A 27524-nucleotide genomic window follows, 5' to 3' on the forward strand; every position below is an offset into this window, starting at 1 on the left:
GATGGTCTCTATTTTCAAGAAACTTCTAATAAAGATAGAACATAATGAGGATCTTGAAAGCTGGTGGAGGGGAAGAGGAGGGTACTCACACAGGAGTAAGACAGTTGGTGGGGAGGTAGAGCAGTTCAGAGAGTGAGTTAAGCTAGGAGAGAAGTGAGCAGCATGGCTAGGGCCCTTCAAGAAATGGAGATCCCAGCTGGAGACTCACCAGTCAGAGGAACAAGCCTCAGTGTTCAGTGACCACCATCCCTAGGTGGTCAAGGAAGAGCTGATGAGGAGGTAAAGCAATCCAGAGAATGACTAGAACTGTGAGTGAAGAAATATGAATTAGTATGCAATATGGGCTTGAAGAAATGGGCTAGAATTAGGAGTAAAAAAAGAAGGAACAGGGAAGGAAAGACAATAAGCATTTATATAGTGCCTGCTATGTCTCAGCCACTACGTGCTTAGCCAAAGCTAAGCTCTTTGCGAATATGATCTCATTTGAATGGGAGGGAGAGATGTTGCTAAGGAAGAATCAACAGGCATTGATGACATTAGATGTTAGTGGGTTTGAAGGAAAAGTCAAAGATGACCCTCGAGTTTGAGGATTTTAAATGTGTTGTATGTTGCTGAGTGAAAATATTAGCAGGCAGGTGTAGATATGAGACCTTAGGGAAAAGTTCAATATATCTGTAGATAGAGACTTCAGCTCATGAAGTCAGGGCTAGAGTTAGAGATTAAAGAATCATCCTCCATAGAGGGTGTCTTGTGTGGAAGAATATATCATCAACAGCTGATGGTGATTGAAGAGTTTATATATATATATATATATTAACATTTATATAGCACTTAACAAATACCTTTTTTTTTTACCCTCACAACAGCCTTGGGAGAGAAATATCATTATTGTCCCCATTTTATAGATGAAAACTGAGGTTCGGTAATTTCCTCAGGATTATACATATAATAAGTATTTGAGGCCATATTTGAACTCTCGTCTTTCTGGCTGCAGATAGTGTTCTAGCAACCGCTCCACTTGGCTGCCACAAAAGCAGGCTTCAGTGGAAGGCACACTGGATGTCTTCATCCATATCTTAATCCACTTGGCACACTGGTCAGTGGACTGAGGGATAGAGTACATGTAGAGGAGTGAGGTAAGGGTGGAACTTCAGGGTTTGTTCACACTTAGAAAGAGAAACCAGCAACAGAGACCGAATTGAATAAGCACTATCATATCTGGCATCTATGTAGAACTTTAAGATCTGCAGAACATTCTGTGTCCAGTATGAATGAATGACTTTAACCTGGGGACAAAAATGTCTGACTAACAACTTAATAACTGTTCTCGAGAATATGAAAGGAGGATATTGACTAGTTGTTAACATTCCACAAAACTCAGGGAAATGAACAGCTTTAAGAATTAAACTGATTTACTTTGTGGTAATTATGACCACAAGTGGGATTTGAGGTTTTGGTCACTCACCAAGAGGATTCTTTTATTTTTTTAATGGGCTTCTGTAGGACTCTACCACAATCTTTTTTTAGGACGTGTATGTAAGAGCATTTGGAGAAACCATAAGGCATTTTGGACCACAGTGTCAACTGTATGCTCATTATACTTTTTTCTTTATACCCAAGTAATTTAATCCCAAGTTATAAAATTTTATGTCTTACCTATTGCTAATTTAGAGTCTTGAAGGAACTTTAATTGGTTAGAAGAGACAGATGTCATGTTGAAAGAAAAGCAAAAACATTTAGTACTTCTACCACCTAATGGTATTAATATAATTTATAAATAAATTAATAAGAAGAAGTAATAAATAACAAATTAAGGCAATGTAATTTACCTTAAGGTAAAAGGAATCAGCAATTTTTGTTATTTCTATCACAGCTCACTATCTTCATCTCTTTCTTTTGGATTTCTCTCTTTTCCTTTCTTTGCTGTCCCCCTCCTTCATTTTCCCTTTTTTTCTATTCTACTTATGTTCAAGATGTATAGACACACATATATTTCAGTACCTACAAGTTATAACCCATAGACCATTTCCAGTACATTCCCATTTAACTACAAGGTAGAAAATCTGTGGCCAAATAAGGGAGAAATAATAATAACAATGCATTTATATGCTTTATAATAACATAAATATAATATATTATGTATCATCATAATATTAATAATAATAACTCATTTATATACTTCAAGGGTTGCAAAGTTCTCTGAGAATTAAAGTGATTTACTTTGTGGTAGTTATGACCATGTGTCAGGTTTAAGATTCTGGTCCTTCACTCAGCAGATGCTTTTTTTCCCCCCAATGGGCTTCTGTAGGACTCTGCCACATTCTTTTTTTGGGGAGATGTATGTAAGAGCATTTGGAGAAACCATAAGTCATTTTGTACATTGTGTCATCCTGTATGTTGATGATATTGACTGTCACTGTGAGGTGGGGGGATAGTTGTTTTTTTAATCCCTATTATACAAATAAAGAAACTGAAGGTCTAAGAGGTTTTAACTTGCCCATGATCACACAACTAGTAAGTGGCCATCTCTGTATCTCTTTCTGAATCTCTCCCTGTTTTCTTCTGTACATTTAACAAATGATGCAATGTCCTCATTTCTTTTTTTTTCTCTTCTTGGCATCTCCCCATTAGTTCCCTCTTCCTCCCAAACTTCTCAAGTCTTATCAAATATCTTTAAATGCCCTCTTCTGTAACAACAAAGTATAGTCAAGTGAAATAAATCAACACATTGGCTGTGTCCAAAAATGTATATTTCATTATATCTTTTGAGTCCCCCCCACTTCTCTGTCATGATGGATGGTTGGTTGTTGCATAGATTGTTGTTTTTCAAAGATGTTTTTCTTTGTAATGTTTTGATTATTGTAATAAATTGTTCTTAGTTAGAAGTTGATCCCACATCCCCTGATTCCAAGTTCAGCACTCTAAAATGCCTGAAATCTTTCCCCAGGTTTCATCTCAGGAGTTACATAGGAATATTGTTATTTAGACTAGATCTCTCTATAGATTGTTGTGTGGTTTTGGTTTTTTTTGGCGAGGCAATTGGGGTTAAGTGACTTGCCCAGGGTCACACAGCTAGTAAGTGTTAAGTGTCTGAGGCCAGATTTGAACTCAGGTACTCCTGACTCCAGGGCCGGTGCTCTATCCACTGTGCCACCTAGCTGCCCCTCTATAGATTGTTAACTTCCATAAGCGATTAGCAGGAGTGGAAAACTTTATTTTTAGGACCCACAAAAACAAAATAAGTTGAGGATCATATAAATAACAATCAACTTACTTAATGGGGAGAGAAAATAGAAAATAGAGAATATTTAATTTTTCTCTTAGTTTAAGAACCATTAACCGAATCTTCTATTCCACAAATTATTTTAAAAGTACTTTTGTTCTATATTGTGGCAGGTTAAAGGAAAGAGACAGAAAAGAGAAAGGAAGAAAAATTCAGGAAAGAAAAAAGGAGAAAGTAAAAAAGAAAAGTTTATCAAAGTCCTAAGACAAAAATATAACTCTTTTAATGATCCCTTTTTTTTTTTTTTTAGTGAGGCAATTGGGGTTAAGTGACTTGCCCAGGGTCACACAGCTAGTAAGTGTTAAGTGTCTGAGGCCGAATTTGAACTCAGGTACTCCTGATTCCAGGGCCGGTGCTTCAACCACTGCGCCACCTAGCCACCCCTGGTGTGCAAGTATTATTAATCCGTTTTACTGGTGAGGAAAAACCTTAAATGTCTCACCCACAGTCACACATCTAGCAGGGTTCAAACCTTGGTTTCTTAATCCCAAGTCTTTTTTTGTGAGGCAATTGGGGTTAAGTGACTTGCCCAGGGTCACACAGCTAGTAAGTGTTAAGTGGCTGAGGCCAGATTTGAACTCAGGTCCTCCTGACTCCAGGGCTATCCATTATACCATCTAGCTGCCCCCTAAATGTTTTAATTATCTAAAGTTTGAAAACATAACTTTTAAAATTCACATTTTCCCCCCATTTTACTGACAAAATACTCTCAAGTTGTTTTAAATATGTTGAGCTAATCATTTGAACAGTGTAATTGTCTTATAAAATTGAATTTATTTGGGGAAGAGTGTGCATAGAAAACTGACGTTAACTTCTGTTGCTTTCCTAGTTGATGTTTTTAAACATCTTAATGCTTTTGGAGACATTGGTGGATGGAGGTCTAGAATCACAGAAGCAATTAGTCATCTATAGTGTATTCCTGTGAAACTAAGGTATTTCTTGATTGGCTTCATTTTTAGTGCTGGCCCGAAGAGCTGTGCAGGAATACATCATCACAGCAATCAAGGAGGTGCTGAGGGTTCACTTCGGCCGGGCAGTAGAACTGGAGGTAAGCAGCCTTATACGTAGGCATCTCATATTGAAATGTTAAAATAGAATGAAAAGAAGTTGACATATTGCAAATGAAAAAGACTATATTTGCTCTAACCACATTTTTCTTTTTCTTCCATGAATTTCCATACATTTTTTGTGCATTTCTTGTCCCTGCATAAAAGGTTGCTTTATATATGGTAGTATATGGAGTCATCATTTCAAGATTAAAAATCATTTTGACCCAAACTTAATAGGGCTCCAGGTTGGGGAGGGCTGTGTGGAGTTGGAGCTTTCCTGAGACAACTCTGATTCTCCCTTGTAGGGGACCAGAGGTGTGCCAAGAAGAAAGGCGCCTGGTGGCCCTCACCCTAGCTGGGCATTTGAGCACCTTAATTCTGGTCAGTAGAAAAAGCATGACAAGAGTGGGTATAAATCACTGGGGTGTTAATCCCATTTTCTTGCTCCCCCTCTCCACATGTTGCTCTGACAAGCAGAAACGTGGAACTTGCTTCTGTTGAGGGTTCAGCCCAGACAGGGACCTGTCAGCATTGCTAAATTAGGGTAATTGCTATTCAAGCTGCTCTCATTCCCTTATTTTGGCAGTTCGAGGAAGATGCTGCATTCCCAGGGACACCAGTATAAGAAAAAGGGTAGTCAGCTGCTCTTGGAGGGAGAGAGGAGAGAGAAGAAAGAGAGGAGGGGAAGAGAGAGGGAGGGGGAGAGAGAGGGAGAGGGAGAGAGGGAGATTAAGATAACCTAATTATTAAAATCAAGAAAATTGCTATCCAAGAGTGAGGGACAAGGCAGACAACCAGAGAATTCAGAATTGAAGGGGACCTTAAAGATAAACGACTCCAGCCTCCCAGACTATGAAGAGGTCCCTTCCATGGTATCACTGTTGCATGATATTTCAGCTTCTGTTTGAATACCTTCAGTGATAGCTCCTAGCTAAGGCAACCTGTTCCATTGTTTTGTCTTTTCTGTTATGTTGAGGAGAAACATACCTGTTTCCTATTAGGCCTAGTGTTGCTGTCTGGACCAAACAAATCAAATTGTGATTTTTGAAGGCATGGATTGTGTCGTGTCTTTCTTGTTTTCTTCTTCAGGCTAGATACCCTTGTTTCTAATGACTATGGTTTGGTTTCTTGCTCTCTCTCACTTTTCCCACAGTTTTCCTTTAGACGCTATGTAGTTTCAATGTTTCTTTTAAAACGTGGCACCTAGGGGGAGCTAGCTGGTGCAGTAGATAGAGCATTGGCCCTGGAGTCAGGAGGACTTGAGTTTGTGTGACCCTGGGAAAGTCACTTAACCCCAAATTGTCTTTAAAAAATGTGGCACCTGAAAGTGAGCATGATTCTACAGCTTTCTGGATTAATCAGCACTGAGTACAGTAAGACTATTGCTACACATGATCGGGGTACTGTTTTTCTGTCCATGTAGCCAAGGTTCTATTCCCATTTTTTACTATCTGTCTCATGTTGTTGTCTATGAAGTTTGTGGTCAATTAAACTCCCAGACCTTTCTCATGCAGACTGCCAAGCCAGAACATTCCATTCCTGTTCATTTTTTTAAAACCCTAACTGCCAAACTTTATATTTTTATCCCCTTTGAATTTAATCTCCATGGCTTTATCCTGGTTCTGTAACCTTTCTGTGTCTGCTTCAGCAGAAGTGTTAAATAGAACAAGGCCATGTATGTGGTAATGATAGAAACTTGCACCAAGTGAAACTGTGGTGTAACAGTTTTAAGAATGCACTGAGTAATAAATTGACACACCGGGGATAAAGTTGTTCAAACATTTTAAAGCTCATGTAGCAGGATTATTATCCAGTCCACACTTTGTCCTCTTATCTCCAAAGATCTTTTGTAAGCCTTTGATGCTTTGCTAAAATCAAGCTCTGCTGTGTGTATAAAAATCCTTTGATCATAGTCTAAGGGACAAATTTATTGCACACAAGCAGACACAGTATTTGCGTGAAAGGCTAAATAAGTATAGATCTGGGGAATGGGTGTGGAACCTGAGAAAGGGGACAAAGAGGAGAGATTAAGAGATGGAGATGGTTGCACTGTTTAAATCCATGGCCTGTGTCAATTTATGGAGGGTTTCTTGTGGAATGTATGCAAATCTAAATACAGGGTTCTGATACTGAAAAGATGTGATTTGGCAGTAAAAGGAGTAGCAGGACCTCAGCAACTTTGAACTGACCTTAGGAGTCCCCTCTACTTGCTTCATTGCTTTTTCACCCATCTTATTGTCAAAGCTTGGGATCTTGAGGAATCAGGCATTTAATGAAATGGTTTACCATTTTATACAGATCCATACATGAGCATTCTTCCATTTGGTTGTCCCCTTGTCATGCCTTTTCTACTGGGCATCATCCCAGTTCATCACCTGCATTTATTAACTCAGGTGCGCAATTTCCTGCAGAATTAATGCTACCTTCTGAAGTGGTTTAAATGAGTTGCTGGATGAAAATTATTTCCCCAACCAGCACTTCTCAGTAGCAAGTTCACCAAGATTCTAGCTTGAGCAATATAATAAGTAGATATACAAAATCCCTCGCTTTCCTCCTTCCTTCTTGATACCCATGCTTAGGTCACTTTGTACATTTTAGGGGAGGAAGGGTGCCTTTTAGGAAATTTTGCAAATGATAGGTTAGCAAACGTGTGAAACCAACGATTGAAGTGAAATTGGAATTATCTAGAGTTATTTTGCCTCCAATAGGAAGCAATTAAAAAAAACTTACCTCCTTTTAGGTTTGCCTCCTGATGTTAGCTAATAGCTGCCTTGTGTTTGATGGGAATTGTTTTCTTTTATATTTTTTTATTATAGGTTTATGAAATTTTCCCCGACTTCTCTTTTCTGGTTACTTCTGGTCCTTTCATTTACACGGCAATTGCGGTCATAAATGTTCTTATAAATAGCAACCTCGTCCGGGATCAGGCTCCTTTGATTCTATCAGTGCAGCCTTCCTTCACTGTGCCAGATTCCAGATTCCAAGTTCAAACAGGTAAGTTTTCCGAACAACATTTGATTTCTTGATTTCTAAAGGGACTCTGGCCTGTTCTTACATTGTAAGACAGTATAGGTCAGGGGAAGCTAGGTGGCACAGTGGATAAAGCACCAGCCCTGGATTCACACTTGACACTCACTAGCTTTGTGACCTTGGGCAAGTCACTTAACTCTCATTGCCCTGCCCCCTCCCCCCCCCAAAAAAAAATTTCAAGCAGGTAGCTAGGTAGCACAGTGGATGGAATGCCTGGCTTGGAATCACTCAGGAAGAGTCATCTCTCTGAGGTCAAATCTGACCTCATATACTTTTTAGCTGTTGATCCTGGGCGAGTCATTTAATTCTGTTTACCTCAGTTTCTTAATCTGTAAAATAAACTGCCTAAGGAAATGGCAAACCACTCTAGTACCTCTGCCAAGAAAACCCCAAATGAGGTCACAAAGAATTTGACTACTGAATGCCACCACCAAAACAAAGTACTTAGTGAAGGCTGAGTGAGGGTAAAGGTAGTTATCAGCTTCAGTAAGGGAGTGACATTTGAATTGGACTTTTAAAGGATGGGTAGGACTCAGAAAATGGGGAGGGAGGACATTGTAGATGTATGAGAAGAGGCTTTGAAGAAAATACACTGGGTGCTTTGGGGATGGGAGTATTTTAAGATTGGCTGGAGCAGTTTGTGGAGGAGATTAATATGAGGTAAAGCAGAAAAGCTAGTATGAGGTGATGTTTCCAGGGCCTGTGTTTAAGGCAGGGAGGCTGTGGAAAAGAATACAGTTATCTCTTCTGTGTTGTCTCAGGAGGGTTAGAGCCTTGATGCCCCAGCAAACTGGAAAATCCGTGTAAATTTTTTGACCCTCCCTTCATGTCAGAGAAGTGTGATTTTTTATTTTTCTTTTATGGGGTGTTTATAGTACTTTATCATGTAATTTGGGTTAAGCATTTTAGTCATAGACTCTGTGTCATCTTCTGGCCTTTGTGTGCCATCTATAACTTTCACAAAACTCCTCCAGAATTCTCATTTAATTTCTTATGCTGCCCCGTGATAACCACGATAGGGAAAGTTGCACAGTGGAAGGGATAACTGTACATCAATGTCCTACCCTCAAGAGCCTTTCTTCATCCCAATCTGCATGTAGGATGGGGTTCTCATGAAGAATGACCTTTTTTCTTTCCAGTCCTTCAGTTTGTGCCTCAGAGTGTGGACACTGGCTTCTGCAATTTCACCCAGCGCCTTGAGAAAGGCCTTGTGACAGCATTCACTGAAGTAAGAAAACACCAGGGGACATATAACTTCACAGTGCAGGTGAGACCCATGCCCCCAGCCTCCAGCCCTTTGTCTGAAATTCTGATGGTTCCAGTCAGGAGGCCCTTAATGAATTCTTATGAAATCATCTCCCAGCTGGGTCATGGTTTGATCCTCTCCCCTGGGCAAGGAGTTCGAACCCTGACACAGGCTGACTGCTCAACCAGTGTTCCACTCAGCTAAGACAATGACCTTTGCTCTCAGTAGTACTGCCTTAACTGTGTGTGACCTCTGCAGGTCCGGTGAGGTGACAGGCCAAGGGAATAGGAAGCCTGAGGTCCTGCCTCAAGTGGGTGATAGGGTCAGGTCCTCTGTACTATCTATCTATCAATCTGTCAGTCAAACTATCTATCTAGATATTGGGGATTGTGGGTACTATCTTCTTTTTTTTTTTTATTTGGGAAGCTCAACATCTTGAGGAATCATGGATCTGTTAAAAGAGATGTTACTAGGAAACATGATCAATACAAATTTATGTATCTGGGCTATCAAATGTGAGCTGTTGCAGTTTTCTTATACCTCTTACTCATAAAAAATTGACCTGTGGATTGAAGGTCAGGTTAGCACAAACCTACATAAGAAAGCAAGTTTACATACAGGGGGTGAGGAGAGTTCTGTTCTCCCTTTGTCCAATTCTCATAACAACTTTGTGAGATAAGGTGCTATTATTATCCCCCTTTTCTGGATGGGAATATTGATGCTGAAGGTGTAGGTTAAGCAGGCTAAGAGGTTAAGTGACTTGCTCACTTAGCTTGTAAGTGATTGAAACAGGATCTAGACAGAAGTCTTCCTAACTCTGAGGCCAATGTTTTGGGCCTATCATTTTGTTGTTGTTGTTGGTTTTTGGTGGGGCAATTGGGGTTAAGTGATTTGCCCAGGGTCACACAGCTAGTAAGTGTGAAGTGTCTGAGGCCAGATTTGAGCTTAGGTCCTCCTGAATCCAGGGCTGGTGCTCTATCCACTGGGCAACCTAGCTGCCCCCACCCTGCTATCTTTATGTGCCACTGTAAACCCAAAGTGGAAATGTTGAGTGTGTTGCTCCAACCTTTTGGTCCTTTCTGGCATATAAATGTCCCCTATCTCAAAAAGGAATGGGGATAACAAAGGGGCTCTGGTTCATGTCGCTTTTATGGACTGCTCTGGTGTTTTCTGCTTGTGGCTTTTAGAAATACTTAGGAGGGGCGGCTAGGTGGCGCAGTGGATAAACACCGGCCCTGGATTCAGGAGTACCTGAGTTCAAATCTGGCCTCAGACACTTGACACTTACTAGCTGTGTGACCCTGGGCAAGTCACTTAACCCCCATTGCCCTGCCAAAAACCAAAAAAAAAAAAAAAAAGAAAGAAATACTTAGGAAACTGCATTAGCTACTAGTCACAGAGGCTTCTAAGAGCCAACTGGTTATTTACTAGACACATAAGTCCTATGAGTGAATAAAAACATATAGAGAAAATGATCATGGGTTGTTCTAATCACCTCTGATGTTGCACTGCAAGTGAACTTTGTGTAATCGAGCCACCAAGAGATTCATTCCTTCATCCCGGAGCTGCTCTCTGCTGATGACAGAACCCCTTGACGTGCACACAAAAGAAGGCATGTATTTGATTGTGGGCCACTTTGCAGAATCAGTGGGGTGCTGACTCCTGGCTATAAACCTGAAGAAGACAAAGCAGCATGCCAGTTCATTGTCAGGGAAACCCTGCCTACAACCATCATTGTTTTTTTAATCTGCAGGATGGGGCTGCCAAGCACTTACCAGATTCTATTTCTGCAGTGATCAACCAAGCAGGCAATGAATCAAGAACAGCTTTTTTTCCCTCCCTGGGGAAGGATGGCAGGGAGGGTTCAGGTCAGCGGAAGTGATAAATTAGTGGTGATGTACAGCCTTCCCTGTGGCTGGTAAGAAGTGAACTTTCTGCTGACACCACCTCTAGGTTTTTTGAGTTGTCTTTGTGAAGCTTTCCTGAAAACGGCTTAGAGAGGGTTGCTAGCTACTGGGTCTACACTTGGATTCATTTCTGTCAGCATTGAGACAGTGCTTATTACATCAGCAATCCAGTGTCCTGGGCAGGTGTGAAGGATGAATGATAGAATATAAGATCCCCAAACCCCAGAAATATTTGATTCTGTAGAGCAAAATATAACCTTGAAAGCCCTCCTCCAAAAAGATGCCTCCCATTCATATATATGCTAAGATCAGGGTTCAAATCCCACCTCAGAAATGTACTAGCTGTGTTATTTTGAGCAAGTCATTTAATTTCCCTGGGTCTCAGTTTCCTCATCTGTAAAATGAAGGTATTGGACTAGATGACCTTTGAGGTCCTCATAATAAGTGCTTATTAAATTCTTTTTCATTCATTTCATAGAGGCCACAAGGTGGCGCAGTGGGGAGAAGCATTGAGTGTAGCCAGGAAGACTTGAGTTCACATCTGGCTGACTTCAGGTGCTTACTAGCTCTGTGACCCCAGGCAAGTCACTTAACCTATGCTTGCCTCAGTTTCCTCATCTCTAAGATGGGGATAACAATAACAGCATCTACTTCCCAGGGTTGTTGTGAAGATCAAAGGAGATAACGTGTATAGAATTTTGCAAACCTTAAGGTGCTATATAAGTGCTAGTGATTATTATTATTCATTCTTTTTTTTTTTTTTTGCGGGGCAGTGGGGGTTAAGTGACTTGCCCAGGGTCACACAACTAGTAAGTGTCTGAGGCCAGATTTGAACTCAGGTACGCCTGAATCTAGGGCCGGTGCTTTATCCACTGCGCCACCTAGCCGCCCCCTTGTTATTCATTCTTAATTATTGGGAAGCAGTAGTGATGTTTTTTTAAAAAAAAGGATGACAGAAATAGAATATAAAGTTCTTGACCATGGTGATTAATTTCATTTTTGTCTTTGTATCTCCAATAGCCACCATAACCAGCCTGGCATAGAGTAGTCACTTGTTGAGTTGAAGTTAATTGAATGGATGCCCACACCTCTTTTATGGGGAGGGAGGGGGGGAGGGAAAGAGAGAGGGGAGGGAGGGAGGGAGGAAGGGAGGGAAGGAGAGAGGTAGAGAGTGAGATAGGGAGAGAGGGAGAGAAGGGGAGAAGGAGAGAGGGAGAGAGGGAGAGAGGGAGAGAAGAAGAGAAGGGGAGGGGAAGGAAAGGGAAGGGAGATCCTTAGTAGCTGAGGATGATGATACATTCTCAATATGATACTGATAGCTCATATTGAAAGCTCAAAGATACATTGACAGCTAGGTGGCTCAGGGGATAGATTGCTTGACTTGCAGTCTTGAACACCTGAGTTCAAATCTTGCCTCAGATACTTAACATCTGTATAACCCTGGGCAAATCACGACTTCTTCCATCCTGTTTCCTAATCTGTAAAATGGGGATAACAATAACACCTACCTTACAGGGTGGTGGGGGGGTACAAGCTAGGGGGTGAAGTAGATAGAACACCAGGCTTGGAGCCTGGGAGACTTGAATTCAAGTCTGACCTCAGGCACTTATTGACCCTGAGCAAGTCAGTTAATCCTGTTTGTCTTGGTTTGATCATCTATAAAATGAGCTGGGGAAGGAAATGGCAAACTACTCCAGTAACTATGTCAAGAAAACCCCAAATGGTGTCATGAAGAGTAGAACACAACTGAAAAAACTAAACAACAGAACAGCTGGGGGGGGGTATAATGAGGGCCAGTCAGGGAATCTTCTCTATGAAGAGGAATGGGACCTCTTGGACTAGTCATGCCTATCATCAGCAGGGCTCTGATCACTGTGGGTCAAAGATTTGTTGTTGAGTCATTTCAGTCATGTCCTACTCTTTGTGACCCCATTTTGGGGTTTTCTCTGCAAAGCTACTAGAAGGGTTTACCATTTCCTTTTCCAGCTCAGTATACAGATGAGGAACTGAGGCAAAAAGGGTTAAATGACTTGTCCAGGGTCACACACCCAGGAAGTGTCTGAAGCCAGATTTGAACTTGGAGAGTTGAGTCTTCCTGACCCCAAGCCCAGTTCTATATTCACTGTGCCACCTAGTTCCCTGAGTCAAAGATAGGAGGCCAAAATGAAAGCAAAGAAATGTGTTAGCATACTCAGGAACTGCTGATAGCACCTTCAACTTCCTAGGGTACAGATTTTTCAGAGAATGCAGCCCACCTAGAGCATACAGCCAATTAGCAGCATTCTGAGGCACAGTTAAGGGAGGGGTAGGAAAAAAGGGGAAATGATTCAAGGGAGAAAAAGGGTGGGTGTCCTGGGGGAATATTTGTTGTTCCCTTGGCATGGTTTGTCATCTGAGTGAGAAGACATTCCCTGTTCAAGGGCAGGAAACAAGGGGAGGTGACTAAAGGCTTTTACAATTGTGAAAGAGGTCCCTTTAGACAAAACTGAAGGGTTGAGATAACCATTTAGAGAAGACTGCAGGTGTCTCTTATCCAAGGACAACAAATAGTTGTTCCATCAGTGAATGAGCCCATTCATTTAACACAGTTCGTTATATTTTATTTTTCCTTACTTTCCACTATCAGGCCAGGAGGTGGTTAGGGAATTTCTTCATTGTTAGCCCATCAAAATGTAGTGAAACAATTGTGGTTCCTATTCCCCCCTCCCTGACCAACAGACCAAAAGAGACATTTAAACTTTTTCACAACTTAAAGCACCACACCACAGAAATGCTGGCTATTATTATTAACAAAGTAGACAGTTGTTTAATAAAGTCAATTGCCATCTTATTAAACTCTCCCCTTAAAAACCAATAACAATGAAAAATTTGATTCTTGCTTTCCTCTTTCAGATACTGAATATAACTCTGGGGACATCATGGACCACTCCTCGCCAGGGACCAGTGAATATTATCTTTGCTGTTAAAAGCAAGAAAGGGTTCTTGAATGGATCAGAAGTCAGTGAGGTTCTCAGGAACTTGAGTATGGTGGAATTCAGTTTCTATTTAGGATATCCTGTGCTGCAGATTGCTGAACGTGAGTATGATATGCTCTTAAAGGTTCAAAACATTGATTTTCAAACTTTGTTCCCTAGAACACAGGGGTTTTTTCCTATCCATTAAGGATTTTTCCATCAAAATGAATGATAGGCAAAGGGGTGGGCAATATGTCAGTAGAAGAAAGCTTGGATTCTGGGAATAGGAAAACCTGTGCTCTTTTTCTAGATTTCGACGAAGTAGTTGTGTAACATTTGTACCCTTCTAGGACCTTTATTTCATCAGTAGAATGAAAGGACTGGACTAGATTAGAGAGTCTTAATCTTTGGGGGATTTCTGGTCATGGATCTCTTTCTCCAGGTTCTGTGTTTAAATTTATAAAATGAAATACATAAATTTAAAAAGAAAACTAGTTAATCCCCCCCAAAAAAAAAACCCCACAAAACAAAACAAAATACCAAACAGTACACGGACACCTGGTTAGGAACCTTTAGGTCAGATAATCAATATTTAATGTCCATTGTCATTGCTATGTGATTCCTAGAAGAAGGTGAAATAGTTGCAGTTCACATTTAGATGGTACTTTATTGTTTACAAAGCATGTTCCCCATAGCCCTGTGAAAAAGGACGCTTGTGTGTTATCGCTCCTATTTTACAGATAAGGAAACTGAAACTCAGAGCGAGGTCATTTGATTTGCTCAGAGTCTCTCACTTAGCAAGTGTCAGAGCAAGGACAGGGAACCCAAGTTTTTTGACTGTAAGACCTGTTTTAGTTTTCTGACACCACAGCAAATGGTGATTGCATTTAGTTTGGGTTTGTTCCGTCATTTTTGTTGTTGTTTAATCATTTTTCAGTTGTGTCTGACTCTTCGTGACCCCATTTGGGGTTTTCTTGGCAGAGATACTGGAATAGTTTGCCATTTCCTTTTCCATCTCATTTTATAGATGAGGAAATTGAGGCAAACAGGGTTAAGTGACTTGCCCAGGGTTGCATGGCTAGTAAGTGTCTGAGGCTGGATTTTAACTTAGGTCTTCCTGACTCTAGGAGGCCAAATTGGGCCACTCAGGTGTCCATCACCATCATGTTCCATCACCATCATATCTACTCCATGCTAGAATAAGGTCTGGGATTCCAGGTCATGAAAAATAAGAAAGAAAGGTTCCATGGCTGTAAAAAGTTTGAAAATCACTCCTCTGAAGGCTGATAAACCTTCTGGAGGAAGTGAGTTTGGTTTATCTTTCTGATTTATGCAGGTAGACAGTCTGTATATGCAAGTCATCCCTGAACATTAATAGGCTAGCTGGTTGGAAATTGATGCTTCTCATTTTCATCAAGTTAAAATCCACATATTCTTTAATCATGCCAGGAGCAAAACCAAAAACACTTGAATTTTAATGTATAAAATTTTTTAATCTTTAAGAGTAATGTGAGCTGAGAAAACGTTATCCTGATTTGTATTTGTAGATGTGCAAAAGGGAGTTTATAGAATTAGAACTGCAAAAATGCCTGAGACTTCAGAGATGCTCTAGTTCAAATTGTATCTGAGGCTTCAAGTCTATCTAGAGCACCTCACCAAAGGACAGACTCCTTGTGCCTCTGCTTGGGGGACCTCTAGTGGCAGGGACTTAGTGTTCTCTCTCTCTCTCTTTTTTTTTTTTTGGGTGAGGCAGTTGGGGTTAAGTAACTTGCCTAAGGTCACACAGCTAGTAAATGTAACGTGTCTGAGGCCGGATTTGAACTCAAGTCCTCCTGATTCCAGGGCCAGTGCTCTATCCACTGTACCACCTAGTTGCTCCCCTTAGTGTTCTCTTATGTGCTCTGGTGTAAAGTCCCTTGGCTTGAACTCAGGAGACCTAAGTTTGAATCCCAATTTGAATCCACTGCTTACTAGCAGTGTTACTTTGGGCAAATCCTTTGGAGCGTTGGTGAACTCTTCTGCGAAATGGGGATAATATTTGCACTGCTTACTTTACAGGATTGCTACGAAATTCACCTGAGATGATATATGTGCATATAGTACATCATAAACCAAAAGTGCTACAGAAATTTGGGCTTTTTATTATTCCCTGAGGCAGCTGGTTCCACCAAACTATTGATCCATCTTGTATTTTCTGTTTGTTGTTCCTGGTTTTGCCTTCCAGGGCCAAACTAAAGAACCTTTTAAAGCATGTGAAGAGAGCAGTTATGTTTTCCCCGAGTTTTCTTTTTCTCCCATCTAAATATCCCCAGTTATTTCAAACAATCTTTATATGGCATGGTTTGGAGTCCACTCATTATCCAGCTTGCCTTACTTTCTTAGAAGAAAAATTGTCAGGGACATTTCTTGGCCTAACTGAATTGCAATGCAGTATGGTACAATGGAAGGAAGTAATGGAAGGCTTTGGAGTCATAGGAAGTGAATTCAAATCCTGCCTCTGACAGTTGCTACCCCTGTGACCATAGGTCACTTAGCCTCTAACTCAGTTTCCTTATCTGCAAAATGAGAAAGGGTCAGATGATGGCCTTCAAAGTCCCTTTTGCCTCCAAATCTCTGATCCTTTGAATCTACTTCTTCTCCCTCCCTGCTTCCCCTCCTCCTAAGTCTTGGAAGACTTCGTTCTCCTTGAAGCTATTGTGCTCTGAATTTGTTTACACTCTATGAGTACACCAAGCCATCCTTTTGTCCTAGTATTTTGAAGATAAGAAAAACACATAGTTGAGATGTTGTGACTTCTAATCAGTGTTCTATCCTTCCTGTCTTCCTAGCTGCTGCAAACATATACACATATATACATATATATATTATAATATATATACACATACACACAGATATTCTTCTCCTTCAACTCTCTCTCTCTCTCTCTCTCTTTTTATAGCCTTCCAATATCCACAACTCAATTTATCTCAGCTGATGAAGTCATCTTGGGTAAGAACAGGTATGTATAGCCTTCATGATACTTTGAGGATTCTAAGATTATTTATTTACTAAAACCAGGGGCAGGATTTATGGGGAAATATTAATTTTGTGGCCCAAATCAGTGGAAGATGTCAATTGGACATCTAATTTGTGGATGGCCAGCGCTGAGCAGAGCAGGCTAGAAACAGGTGAGTCAGGAATCAAACAGAAGTCTAATTTTAAAGGGAGAGAAAGCTTGCAGGCGAAGTCCTCTTTCCTAAGAAAGGGGAATCACTTGCTCATGGCAAGGGTAGGGTTTTTAAGTGTGAAAACCACAAATGGCTAGAATTCTTGGGTCTTTTGTAAACATTCTCCAAGTCCACAGCTGGACTGCAATACAGGCAATTCTTGGATCTTGTGTAATCAGTCCCCAAATCATTAGGGTGGTTGAGCCTTGTGATTGTTCAGTGGGGCACAGAACCAGGGTTAGCGTAACAGAAGTGAGGCACCCGGTTCATTTCATTGGGTGGTTACAAGCATGGGAATTGTTAGCACGTCATGGGATCTGATTGAACACTTCAGCAGCAAACTCAGCTTTCAAGTCAAGGGCCCCTGGAAGGTAAAAAAAAAAAAAAAACTCCAACAAATCTAAGTAGTTAGTACAATCATTACACATATCATATTGATTTATATAGAAAGATCTCACTACCAAAGATACAGGTACCACAGAAGTGGTTTTCTCTATTTTTTTTTTCTTGAGAAGAATTCTTTAGAAACTAAGTATTGTAATAAAGAGGTAGCCTCGGAGACAAGAAAAATTGCTTCAGATAAATACAAACTGGGTGTGGGCGTATGAGTTTCTTCACTCCTCTGAGTAATGCAGTGATTGTAATACAATGCTGATCAATGTTGACCTGCATGGTTGAATGAGTTACCTTATATCCACATCAGTGGATTAACAAATCTGGTCCAGAAAACAAGGGGTGGGGTGGGGTATGATTTGGGTGTGTCTATGAAATACAGAGTGTTCTTGGAGTACACATGTAGATTTATTGCCCTATAGGTATATATTTCTCCCCAGTCCTGAGGACTCCAGTAGTCTGTATAAACAGCAGATAAAAAGGACTTCCTGGCCTGAGTCACACAATGAACAAAGAGATAAGACACTTGAATAAAAGTTAACCTGCAGTTGTATGCCAAATGGCAGTCCAGCCAGTGAACATCACAGTAAATAGTTGTGGGGAAAAGGTGGGCAATCTGTTTGTTTTGTTAGATAGAACCTTCTCTAAAAGCCATGAATCAAAGATGACTACTTGTTTCTCAGATTGGTTTGCAAGTGTCTGAATGAACTTAGTTAAGACAGAACCACTAAATCCTGAGAAGATATCTGCTTGAAACTGTACCTAAATAGGAATCTTCTTTCTAGCATTGTTGACAAGTGGTCATCCAGTCTTAGTTTGAAGGATGCCAGGGTTGGGGAACTCACTTCAGCCCCAAATAATCCATTGTACTTGTAGATAGTTCTTATTTTAATGAAAACAATTTTTTTTACCTTACATTGGTCTAAAATTTGTGTCTCTGCTAAATCCAACTATTGCTCTGAGTTTCTCTTTTCAGAACCAAGCAGAAATGGTCTGATCCCTCTTCTACCTGACATTTTTGTCAGCTGTCATATATCCTTTAGTCTCTTCTTGTCCAGGCTAAATATACCTAAGTTCTTTCTGCCAGTCTTTATCCGGCATAGTCTTTATACCACACCATCTAGGTCACCCTTTGGTTTGTCCTTCCTAAATTATGGTACCCAGAATCAAAGTAGGATTCTAGCTGTGGTCTGAGCAGAGTACAGTAGGAATATTGTCTCTCTCATTGTGGACACTGTGCTTTTTGTACTATAGCCTAAAATTCCAATAGTGCTTTTATTGATACATCACACTGTTGACCAATTTGGGCTTTCAGTCCACTAAAAGTCCCATATCTTTTTCTCCCCCAAAGACTATTGTCTTGCCATATTTCCCCTATCCTGTACCTTTTTTAATGCTAGTATAGGATATTATATTATCCCATTTAAATTCCATCTTATTATGTCCAATTCATCAGCCTAACCTTTTAAATTCTGACTTTATCATCCAACATAGTAGCTCTTTATTCTGCCCATTGTTGTGTTATTGGTAGACTTGATAAGCATGTTACCTATGGCTTTATGACATTTTAAAAGGTTGAACAGCATGGGATCAAGGACAAATTTGGGGGCCATTCCATTAAAGAACTCAAATTGATCTATTAATGTTTATTCTTTGGTTTTGATCATTGAACCTCTTTTGAATCTATCTAGTTGTACGGTAGCTAGTTCATATCTCTATCTTGTCCTCAAGGATAGCACGAGAGACTTTGTTTGAATGCTTTACTAAAATCCAAGTATACTATATTCTCCTTTAAGGATTTCCCAATTTTTACTATTCTGTATTCTTTTGCTTAACCCTCCTTTGGGATTGTACTTGGTAGAGGGTTTAAATGTGAGTTTGTTGGAACTCATATGCTGTAGAAAAGCAAAATTTAGAACTAAAAAAATATGAATGCTCACAGACAACTCCTTTAATAATACATTTGAGGATTTTGCCAAGAAATGAAATTGAGCTTACTGGCCATGATTAAAGACTCTGCTCTCTTCCTTTAAAAAAAAAAAAAAGGCACAGCCTGTGCTTGTCCTGCGGCACTATTTCTTTTCCCCACTGTTTTTCAGACATAACAGAGAGCATCTCAGAAATCACATTGGACAGTTTTGGGGGTTTTTCTGTAGCTTGAGCACTAGATAGTAGCTCTTCTGGGCCTGGTGCCTCGAGGGCAGCAGCTAGCTTCTCTCTTCCCATCTCCTCACTTTTTTTGAATGAGGAGGTTAGCACAGATGTTAACACTCTCTGTTAACCATTTTCTTTCTGTGTTCTACAGTCTGAAAATTATTCTCATTGTTAGAGAAAACGAGGGGAAAAACAAGAATTGAGTAGTTCTGTGTTTTTTCCATCATCCCTTGTTATCATGCCATCTACCATGAGCATTTTAAAATAGCCATGAAATGGAAATGATGTCCAGTTCATTGGAAGGGGCTAAAAACTCAAGTTTGTTTTTGCCTAATAGAGAAATATTCATAGTTTCATTTATTTTCTTCCATCACTGTTCTCTTGTCTTTGTGATTTTGAAGGCCCACAGAGTCTGTGTTAAACTGCTTCTTGCTGTCCTCTGCCCCCCATGCATTTCTTTTGCATTTGTAGGAATATGGTTTAGTTTTTCTCCATTAGTCTCTTCTTCTTGGACATAGGCACTTAATTATTAGTACTAAGTTCTCTTGCTGTTTTTCTTCTTTCTTTTCTAATATATGTTGGTGTCACATCTATAGCCCTGTCAGACATGGACTTAAGAAAAAAGGGAGAAATCTCAGACTACTCAGACAGATATGGTGCCCATTCTTGAATCTAAATCACAGCTTTATCAGACTCTTTCTTGCCATGTGGCTGTGCCCCAACTCTTGTTCAGCAGACAGGCACAACCCAGAACATGAGCTGCCCAAGGGAAAGGCAAACACACAAGAGGGGGTACCCTGGCTGCCTTCCCTGAAGGGCTGGTCCCATCAGCAGAAGAGAAGAAAAACCCTGCAAGACTAGCCTCAGCTGTGAGAAGCTTCCTACCTGGGTCCTTCCCTTTTCTCTGCCTTGTATTGTTTTCAGCGTAGGCTATATCACAAAAGGCCAGATTTATGCATACCAGCAGAAGATTGTAGGGGCAGCCAGGTGGCACAGTGGATAGAGTACCGGCCCTGGATTCAGGAGGACCCAAGTTCAGATCCAGCCTCAGACACTTAACAATTACTAGCTGTGTGACCCTAGGCAAGTCACTTAACCCCAATTGCCTCACTTAAAAAAAAAAAAAAAAGAAGATTGTGTATAGGTCCTGCATCAATCTCCTGGTTGCTACCTGGCACATGGTGCCTTCCCCTTCTCCTTCCCCTCTGTGGTTCAACTACTTTATTTTCTGGGTTAACAGACAGGATCCCTTTGCATTCTCTTTTAACTTTAGTTCTCCTGGGTGTCTTCGAGAGGCAACTACAGAATGAGGTATTTCAAGCCGAAATGGAACGGAAGCTAGCCCGGTTGCTCAGTGAATCTTTAACCAGAAGGCGCGTATGGAGACGAGCCACCTTTGCAGGAAACAATGTGGTGCAGGTACTTAAGGGGTGGTGGTGGTGGAAAGGGGACAGAAGTGAAACAACATGATATAGAAAATAAATTTTGTTTTGAACTGTGGTATTGTGCTGTGCAAGTAGGGGATGGCATGAAAAGGTTTTTTTAATTTAAGCTAGTTGCTGTTTGGGATCAAATTATAGCAATTAAGAGTGTTATTGTTGGGGGCAGCTAGGTGGCACAGTGGATAAAGCACCAGCCTTGGATTCAGGAGGACCTGAGTTCAAATCCGGCCTCAGACACTTAACACTTACTAGCTGTGTGACCCTGGGCAAGTCACTTAACCCCCACTGCCTTACAAAAAAACCAACCAAACACAACAAAAGAAGAGTGTTATTGTTTCAGTTTATCTTTACAGCTATTTGTTGAGATTGATTTTTGTGCTTTGTATGGTATTGGCCCTTTTAAGGAAATGGAAAATAATTTTTGTATTGATCTTAATATGAGATGACTTTGAGTTTCAAAATTTTTTTTAATTATAAAAATGTACTTTAATATGTGAAATATAAAATATTATGGATTGATGTTACTTATGTGATAGTCATAGATCTGGAGAAAATTAGAAAAAACTAAAAACTCCTGCCCAACCCTCTCCAAAAGTGTCTCCCTGACATTGCCTGATTTTGAAATTTTCACTTCATTACAATTTTACCAGTTACAAATTGATTTGATTTGGTATTAAGTTTAGAACTTATAAAATTATATAAGAATGTTTAAAAGAGATTAATTTGGACACATGAGACTTCTTTTAAAATGCCATGCTCTTGGAATAGTTGGCCATTAAGAAATCATCCTTGGCTTATCAATTACTTTTTAATTTCTTACTTAAGGGACCACTAGATGGTGCAGAGTGCTGGGTCTGGCTTCAAATCTGGCCTCAGACACTTAATAGCTGTTTGAACCTAGGCAAGTCACCTAATCTTGTTTGCCTCAGTTTCTTCATCTGTAAAATGAGTTGGAGAAGGAAATGGCAAACCATTCCAGTATCTTTCCAAGAAAACCCCAAAAGGGGTCACAAAGAGTCAGACATGACTGAAAAATGACTGAACAGCAGTCTGACATGAGGAAATGTAGAATGAAGCTGAGAGAGAAGGAAAGAATAGCTTTGGAGCTGGGATGTTAGATGACTGTGGGTTACTGCAATGTAGAATGAAAGCAGAGGGTCCCAGGTGAGTTTGGGAAAGAACAGCTTCAAAAGGAGGGTCATGGTTGTGGTGGCTTAGGGGAATAGGGGTTGTTATTGTTGTTTGTCCTTCATTCTCAAAAAGGACCATGACATTGGGGTGATGTCATGACTTGCACTGAATTGGGATTTAAGTGAGGGAGGGCTGTGCAAGGTCACCAACCACACTCTCTCCTCCAGAGCCATTTGGGTCCAGTGGCAAGATACATATCAGGACAACTGAAAATGGCCCCAGATGTTTAAGGCAATTGGGGTTAAGTGACTTGTCCAGGGTCATACAGCTAGTAAATGTCTTAGGTGAGATTTGAACTCAAGTCCTCCCAACTTCAGGGCCAGTACTCTGCACCACCTAGTTGCCCCAACGGGAATAGGGGTAGTTCAATGTTAGAGCTGGGAGACCTTAATGATGGTCTAGTCTAATAACCTAGATTTTGCAGATAAGGAGAGTGAAGCCTAAAAAGTATTACTCAAAGTCACAGATCAAGGGAGTTACAGAACTTGGGGGCATATTGAGTTTAAGGTGACTATAATTCATCCCGAGGACTATCGCTTGTAGCCATTTGAAGAGGTGGGACTGAAATTCTGGTAGTGGTCAAGGCTGGAGTTGCTAGTTAGGTCAAAGCTCTGAGGCAGGCTCAGTTCATCAGAGGATAAAACTCAGAGAAGACTAATGGAATAAGCACCATCCCTTGGGTAATGTCCATAGATAGGAAGGAATTTCTCGGATAATGGAGGCTTCTGTCTTTGTGCCACCTTAAGCATTTTAAATGGAAGTTTTTCTAACATGTAGCTTCCTTCCTTCCTTCCCAATTTCCTTCCTTCACAAACTGATTACTTATCTCTTTCTTTTCATTTATTTATTAATTTATTTTTATGGGGGCAGTGAGGGTTAAGTGACTTCCCCAGGGTCACATAACTAGTAAGTGTCAAGTGTCTGAGGCCGGATTTGAACTCAGGTCCTCCTGAATCCAGGGCTATTGCTTTATCCACTGCTCCACCTAGTTGCCCCCTATCCCTTTCTTTATTGATGGTTCAGGATCATGACTCTAAATTTTAGGTCCTGTACAATGATTTAATAGGATGATGCCTTCAGGAACACACTGAGGTGTGTGTAGGTTGTTTGCCCGTATACAGAATAGAATGCCCATGTAGTATGAACAAGGTAAGAATTAGACCCCACCTCCTAAATTATGTTGTCTCAGCTGTTACCACAGTATCGTCCCACATTCTTGTCCTTCACTGGCGTTCACTTCATAACGAATGAACTGCATATATGGGCTCTCCTGAAGTTGTCTTCCTAAACCATTTGGATTATGGCATAGTTTGAACTGCATAACCATGCTGCAGTCCCGAATATTTGAAAGGAAAAGGGAAAAAGAGACTTTTTTTTTTCCATTTATCCTTTCAGGATAAATGTGGCATTTCCCTGGCTTTGAAGATATACCCATGGAAGGATTTTTTGATTCCCTGTATTCACCTACCTAATGGTACTTCCAGGCCATCCATTTCTAAGCCAGTGCATTCATTTGAAGAATGAATGGTCGTACAATGCTCTTTGGAGCTCTGAAACCCAGCAATTTCACACTGAGAATATTGAATAGACTAGGATCCTAACATTAGGAACAAATTGAAAGGAAGAGGTTTTTTTTTAATCACCCATAAGAATACTCGAAATTATTTTAAAACACATCATTAAAAATCCAGGAAAGATATGTGTTAAGGATAAAAATGGGCACTTCTAATTATCTTCTGTATGGCTAAGTGTCAGAGTCAAAGAGATTATTTCAGGGGGAAAAAAAGAGTATCTTTTTTTCCTAGTATTGAAAGATTATACCAGTGGGGGAAAAGTATGTCAGGTAAAGTATAAATTTCAATTTAAAAGCTTCCATGAGGACCTTGTAAGGAACCACAAAATCCCACAAAAGGGGACTTCTTAAGTAATAAGAAAAGGATTCTTAATTAGAAAATTTTGAAATTTTGTTGGATAGGACAAAGAAAATATTCAAGAATGAAAAAGAAATAACTGAATTCTCTGCTTGTGTTTTCACTGAGGAGTCTATTAGGTAGCATAAATTATCACTTGAAAATGGACAAACTGGAGGTATTAGAGCAAATAACAATCAGTTCTTATGATGTGGGAAGCCAGACTGACAAAGTAAACATAGATAAATTACTAGGAATAGATGACATCTAGCCAAAAATTTAAAATAATTTGGAAATGAAATTACGGTTGGGGGTGGAGGTGTGGGTGGGACCGCCCTTAGTTAAAATGTAATCATTGCAAATAAGCACCATGTTGGAGGATTGTTTAGTTTGTAAATATTGTCCTTATATAGAAGAATAGTCCCAGAAGGGATTCAGGAAATTACGGATTAGTGAATCTACATTGGCAGAGTCTGTGATAAAGGATAGAATTACTGAATATTTAGACCAAAATACCTCATTAGAGAAAAGTCAACATAGTTTCTGTAATTGGAAATCATACCTGGCTAATTTATTAGCTAGTTCTTTGGGGGTGGGGCAGCAAAAAGAGACAGGAATAGCTACAAGCTTGTGATCAAAGGGAACAGGATATGTCTTTGACTTTGGATTTTAGAAAACCTTGGACAAGTTTTTAGACAAAGGACATTATCAAAAGTGGTTTATAATTGGATCAAAAGACCTCATAAATTGGGGCAGTTAGGTGGTGCAGTGGATAGAGCACCACCGGCCCTGGAGTCAGGAGTACCTGAGTTCAAATCCAGCCTCAGACATTTGACACTTACTAGCTGTGTGACTCTGGGTAAGTCACTTAACCCCATTGCCTTACCAAAAAAACCAAAAAAACCCCAAAAGACCTCATAAATTGAAGAAAATGTCAATGTTTAATTGTGAACCTAAAACTCACTAAATAAGATATATATACATATATATATATGTATATATAGAACTGATCTCTATCAAGTACAGCTTGCTTTTATTTATAAGGATGTAATAAATTTAGGTTATAACTTTCAAAACTCCTGCTTTTCTGATCTTTGGTTTTCTTTTCTGCATTAAAAAAAAAATTCTCCAAGGGTTTTGTTTTTCTTCCACCCCCACCATGGGGGGAGGTGGGGTGAAAAGGAAGAGAAAATGGATTTTTGTTCATTAAAAATATATTTTAGGGGCAGCTAGGTGGCCCAGTGGATAGAGCACGGGCTCTGAAGTCAGGAGGACCTGAGTTCAAATCTCGCCTCAGACAATTACTAGCTGTGTGACCCTGGGCAAGTCACTTTAACCCCTATTGCCTCAAAAAAAATTTTTTTTTAATAAAAATGATTCAAAAATAAACACACCAAAAAATTGCCTCAATCAATGACTCTCTTTTTTTTGTTACCCTATCTTTATCTTCCTTTCCCCTCCATTGGAAAAAGGGGACCTTTTAAAAAATGTGGATGGAAGATTGGTTTAAGGACAGGAAATATGGGATAGGAGTAAATAGACATTTTCTAGATAGACACACATAAAGAACAGAACTCTCCACATATTGGTAATAGGATTGTTGTTGGTCAGGCATTTTTTCAATATTGTCCAACTCTTCATGACTCTATTTGGGGTTTTCTTGGCAAAGATACTGAAGGGTTTTGCCATTTTCTTCTCCAGCTCACTTTACAGATGGGGAAACTGAGGCAAATATGGTTAAGTCACTTACCCAGGGTCACACAGGTAGTAAGTGTACAAGGTCAGAATTGAATTCAGGAGGAGGAGTCTTCCTGACTCCAAGCCTGACACTGTGCCAACTAGCTGCCATAGGATTAATATTAAACAGTAACTTTTTAAGTGATCTGGAGAAGTGAGTCCACAATGAAAATTCCAAGTTTGGTGACACTAAATAAACTCTTTAAAGCAATGAAAGAAGACTCAATATATTGCAGAGAGGTAGCCTTCTAATGAACCTGTGTTTGTGGGCAAAGAGTTCCAGATGAGTTTTAATGAGAGCAAATATACCTAAGGTTAAAATTCCAAAGCATGTCCCAAGAATAATTGTTGCTTGTTCCTATGTGTTACTGTAACCTGAAAAGTCAGTGTTGATCATTATGAAGAAGGGTGGGAGAAATAAAATGGAAATTAGGACACTGACCCTTACATAGGGTCAAGCTATATAGGCTTATATATCCTGTAGCATGCCTCTCCTCGTGGACAGTTCTGAATCATTGAACCTCCAAAAAATATATGAAGGCTCTTGCAGGGAGAGAAAGGCAACTAGTATGATCAGAAGGATGAGGATCGCCTAATAGGATAAGGCGTCTTTTCTTTGGAAAGACAAAGGCTAATGATTTATTCTGTGCAATTTCTGATAGAGAGGTGGTGGATTCAGCATGTAGAATGAAACATACATATTTGAACATAGCCAGTGGAAGAATTTACTTGACTATATGTATTTGTTGCAAAAGTTTTGTTGTTCTTTAAAATTGGGGGAGAAAATGAGAGGGAGAGAAATAATGCTTGTTAATTGAAAAAGAAAAGAAAATGAAAGATTAAGAAATAAGAAAGACAGAGGCTGAGAGGAGGACATTGTCATAACCCATGGAAAGCTTGAATAGCATGGAAAGGGTAAGCATATACTTACTTGTTCATTAAAGCCTGAAATAGGAATGAAGGAAGGAATCATGACACAGTTGGAAGGCCACTAGACTTGGAATGAGAGGATATGGGTTAGAGTCTAGAATCTGCCCTTTGCCAGCTGTGACTCTCTAGGACTCAGTTTTCTTAGTCAGAGGAATAGAGGATCTTGAAGGTTCCTCCCAGTTCTAACATTCTATGTATCTCATAGTCATGTGCTCTCAAGGATGATCCCTTTGGGACATCTATTGGCAACCAAATGGACTAGATGGATGTTGGGTATAATTCCTGTATTCTTCCATCCTACACTTGTAGGTCACTTCTCATCTGTTGACTCTGCCCCTACCATAAAGAGTACCAATGTGATTTTGACACACAGGTGGCAAAAATAAGCATAAAGTATACAAAAGTAAGTTGTGGAAGATGGACTCTCTTTACTAGAGTATTAAATGATAGAGAAAGGGCATCCTGAAGTTGGAGTTTTAAAGATGTCAATAATGATCTGATGTCTTTCAGGTTGTTAATGTCTCGCGGTTAGAAGGTGATGACTATCCAGTCCAGCTAATTTATTTTGTGGAAGATCAAGATGGAGAAAGGCTCAGTGCAGTGAAGTCTTCAGATATGATCAACAGGATAGATATCCAGAGGGCCGCCATTATCATGGGCTACCGCATCCAGGGTGTAATTGCCCAGCGTAAGTCTCTTGGCTACCTCAGTACTAAAAGGGAGGCGGATAACTGTATTTAGCTGTGCATAAAACCCTGTATCTGTGTCTGATTTCTTTTGTGTTTTTGTTTTTGAAACCATTAGTATATATTTTTAAGATAAATTATAAACATATTGTATTTCCCCAAATTTCTTTTGTGTGTGCCTACATTTGCATGTAGTTCAAGTTATCATGGTTTTCTTTTTGCAAAATTTTGGCCAAGAACCCAGTTTTTTAAGGTAGTATTTACAAGGTACATATTTAAAATTAGGGTTGACATTTTTTTTTTCAGTATACATCTCTCCATATCTACCATTATTTTGTTTTTTTGTTGAAATGAATGTATTTTGCTATTTATTTTTGCCAGAATCTTCTATTTCAAATTTATATAT

At 39.9% G+C, this 27524-nt stretch overlaps 1 protein-coding gene across 2 annotated transcripts in view; it reads left to right on the plus strand.

Annotated features, from left to right (window-relative positions):
• Window positions 1-27524, plus strand: part of KIAA1549 (KIAA1549 ortholog) — a 110106-nt gene that overhangs the window by 8353 nt on the left and 74229 nt on the right. For both annotated transcript variants that reach the window (XM_043966618.1, XM_043966619.1), the window contains exons 2-8: window positions 4243-4331; window positions 7149-7326; window positions 8502-8629; window positions 13408-13591; window positions 16408-16467; window positions 20496-20641; window positions 26943-27120. In XM_043966618.1, coding sequence (XP_043822553.1) covers window positions 4243-4331; window positions 7149-7326; window positions 8502-8629; window positions 13408-13591; window positions 16408-16467; window positions 20496-20641; window positions 26943-27120 — 963 coding nt within the window. The remainder of the gene's footprint in view (window positions 1-4242; window positions 4332-7148; window positions 7327-8501; window positions 8630-13407; window positions 13592-16407; window positions 16468-20495; window positions 20642-26942; window positions 27121-27524) is intronic.

Source organism: Dromiciops gliroides, chromosome 5, assembly GCF_019393635.1.
Source record: "Dromiciops gliroides isolate mDroGli1 chromosome 5, mDroGli1.pri, whole genome shotgun sequence".
Lineage (NCBI taxonomy): Eukaryota > Metazoa > Chordata > Mammalia > Microbiotheria > Microbiotheriidae > Dromiciops > Dromiciops gliroides.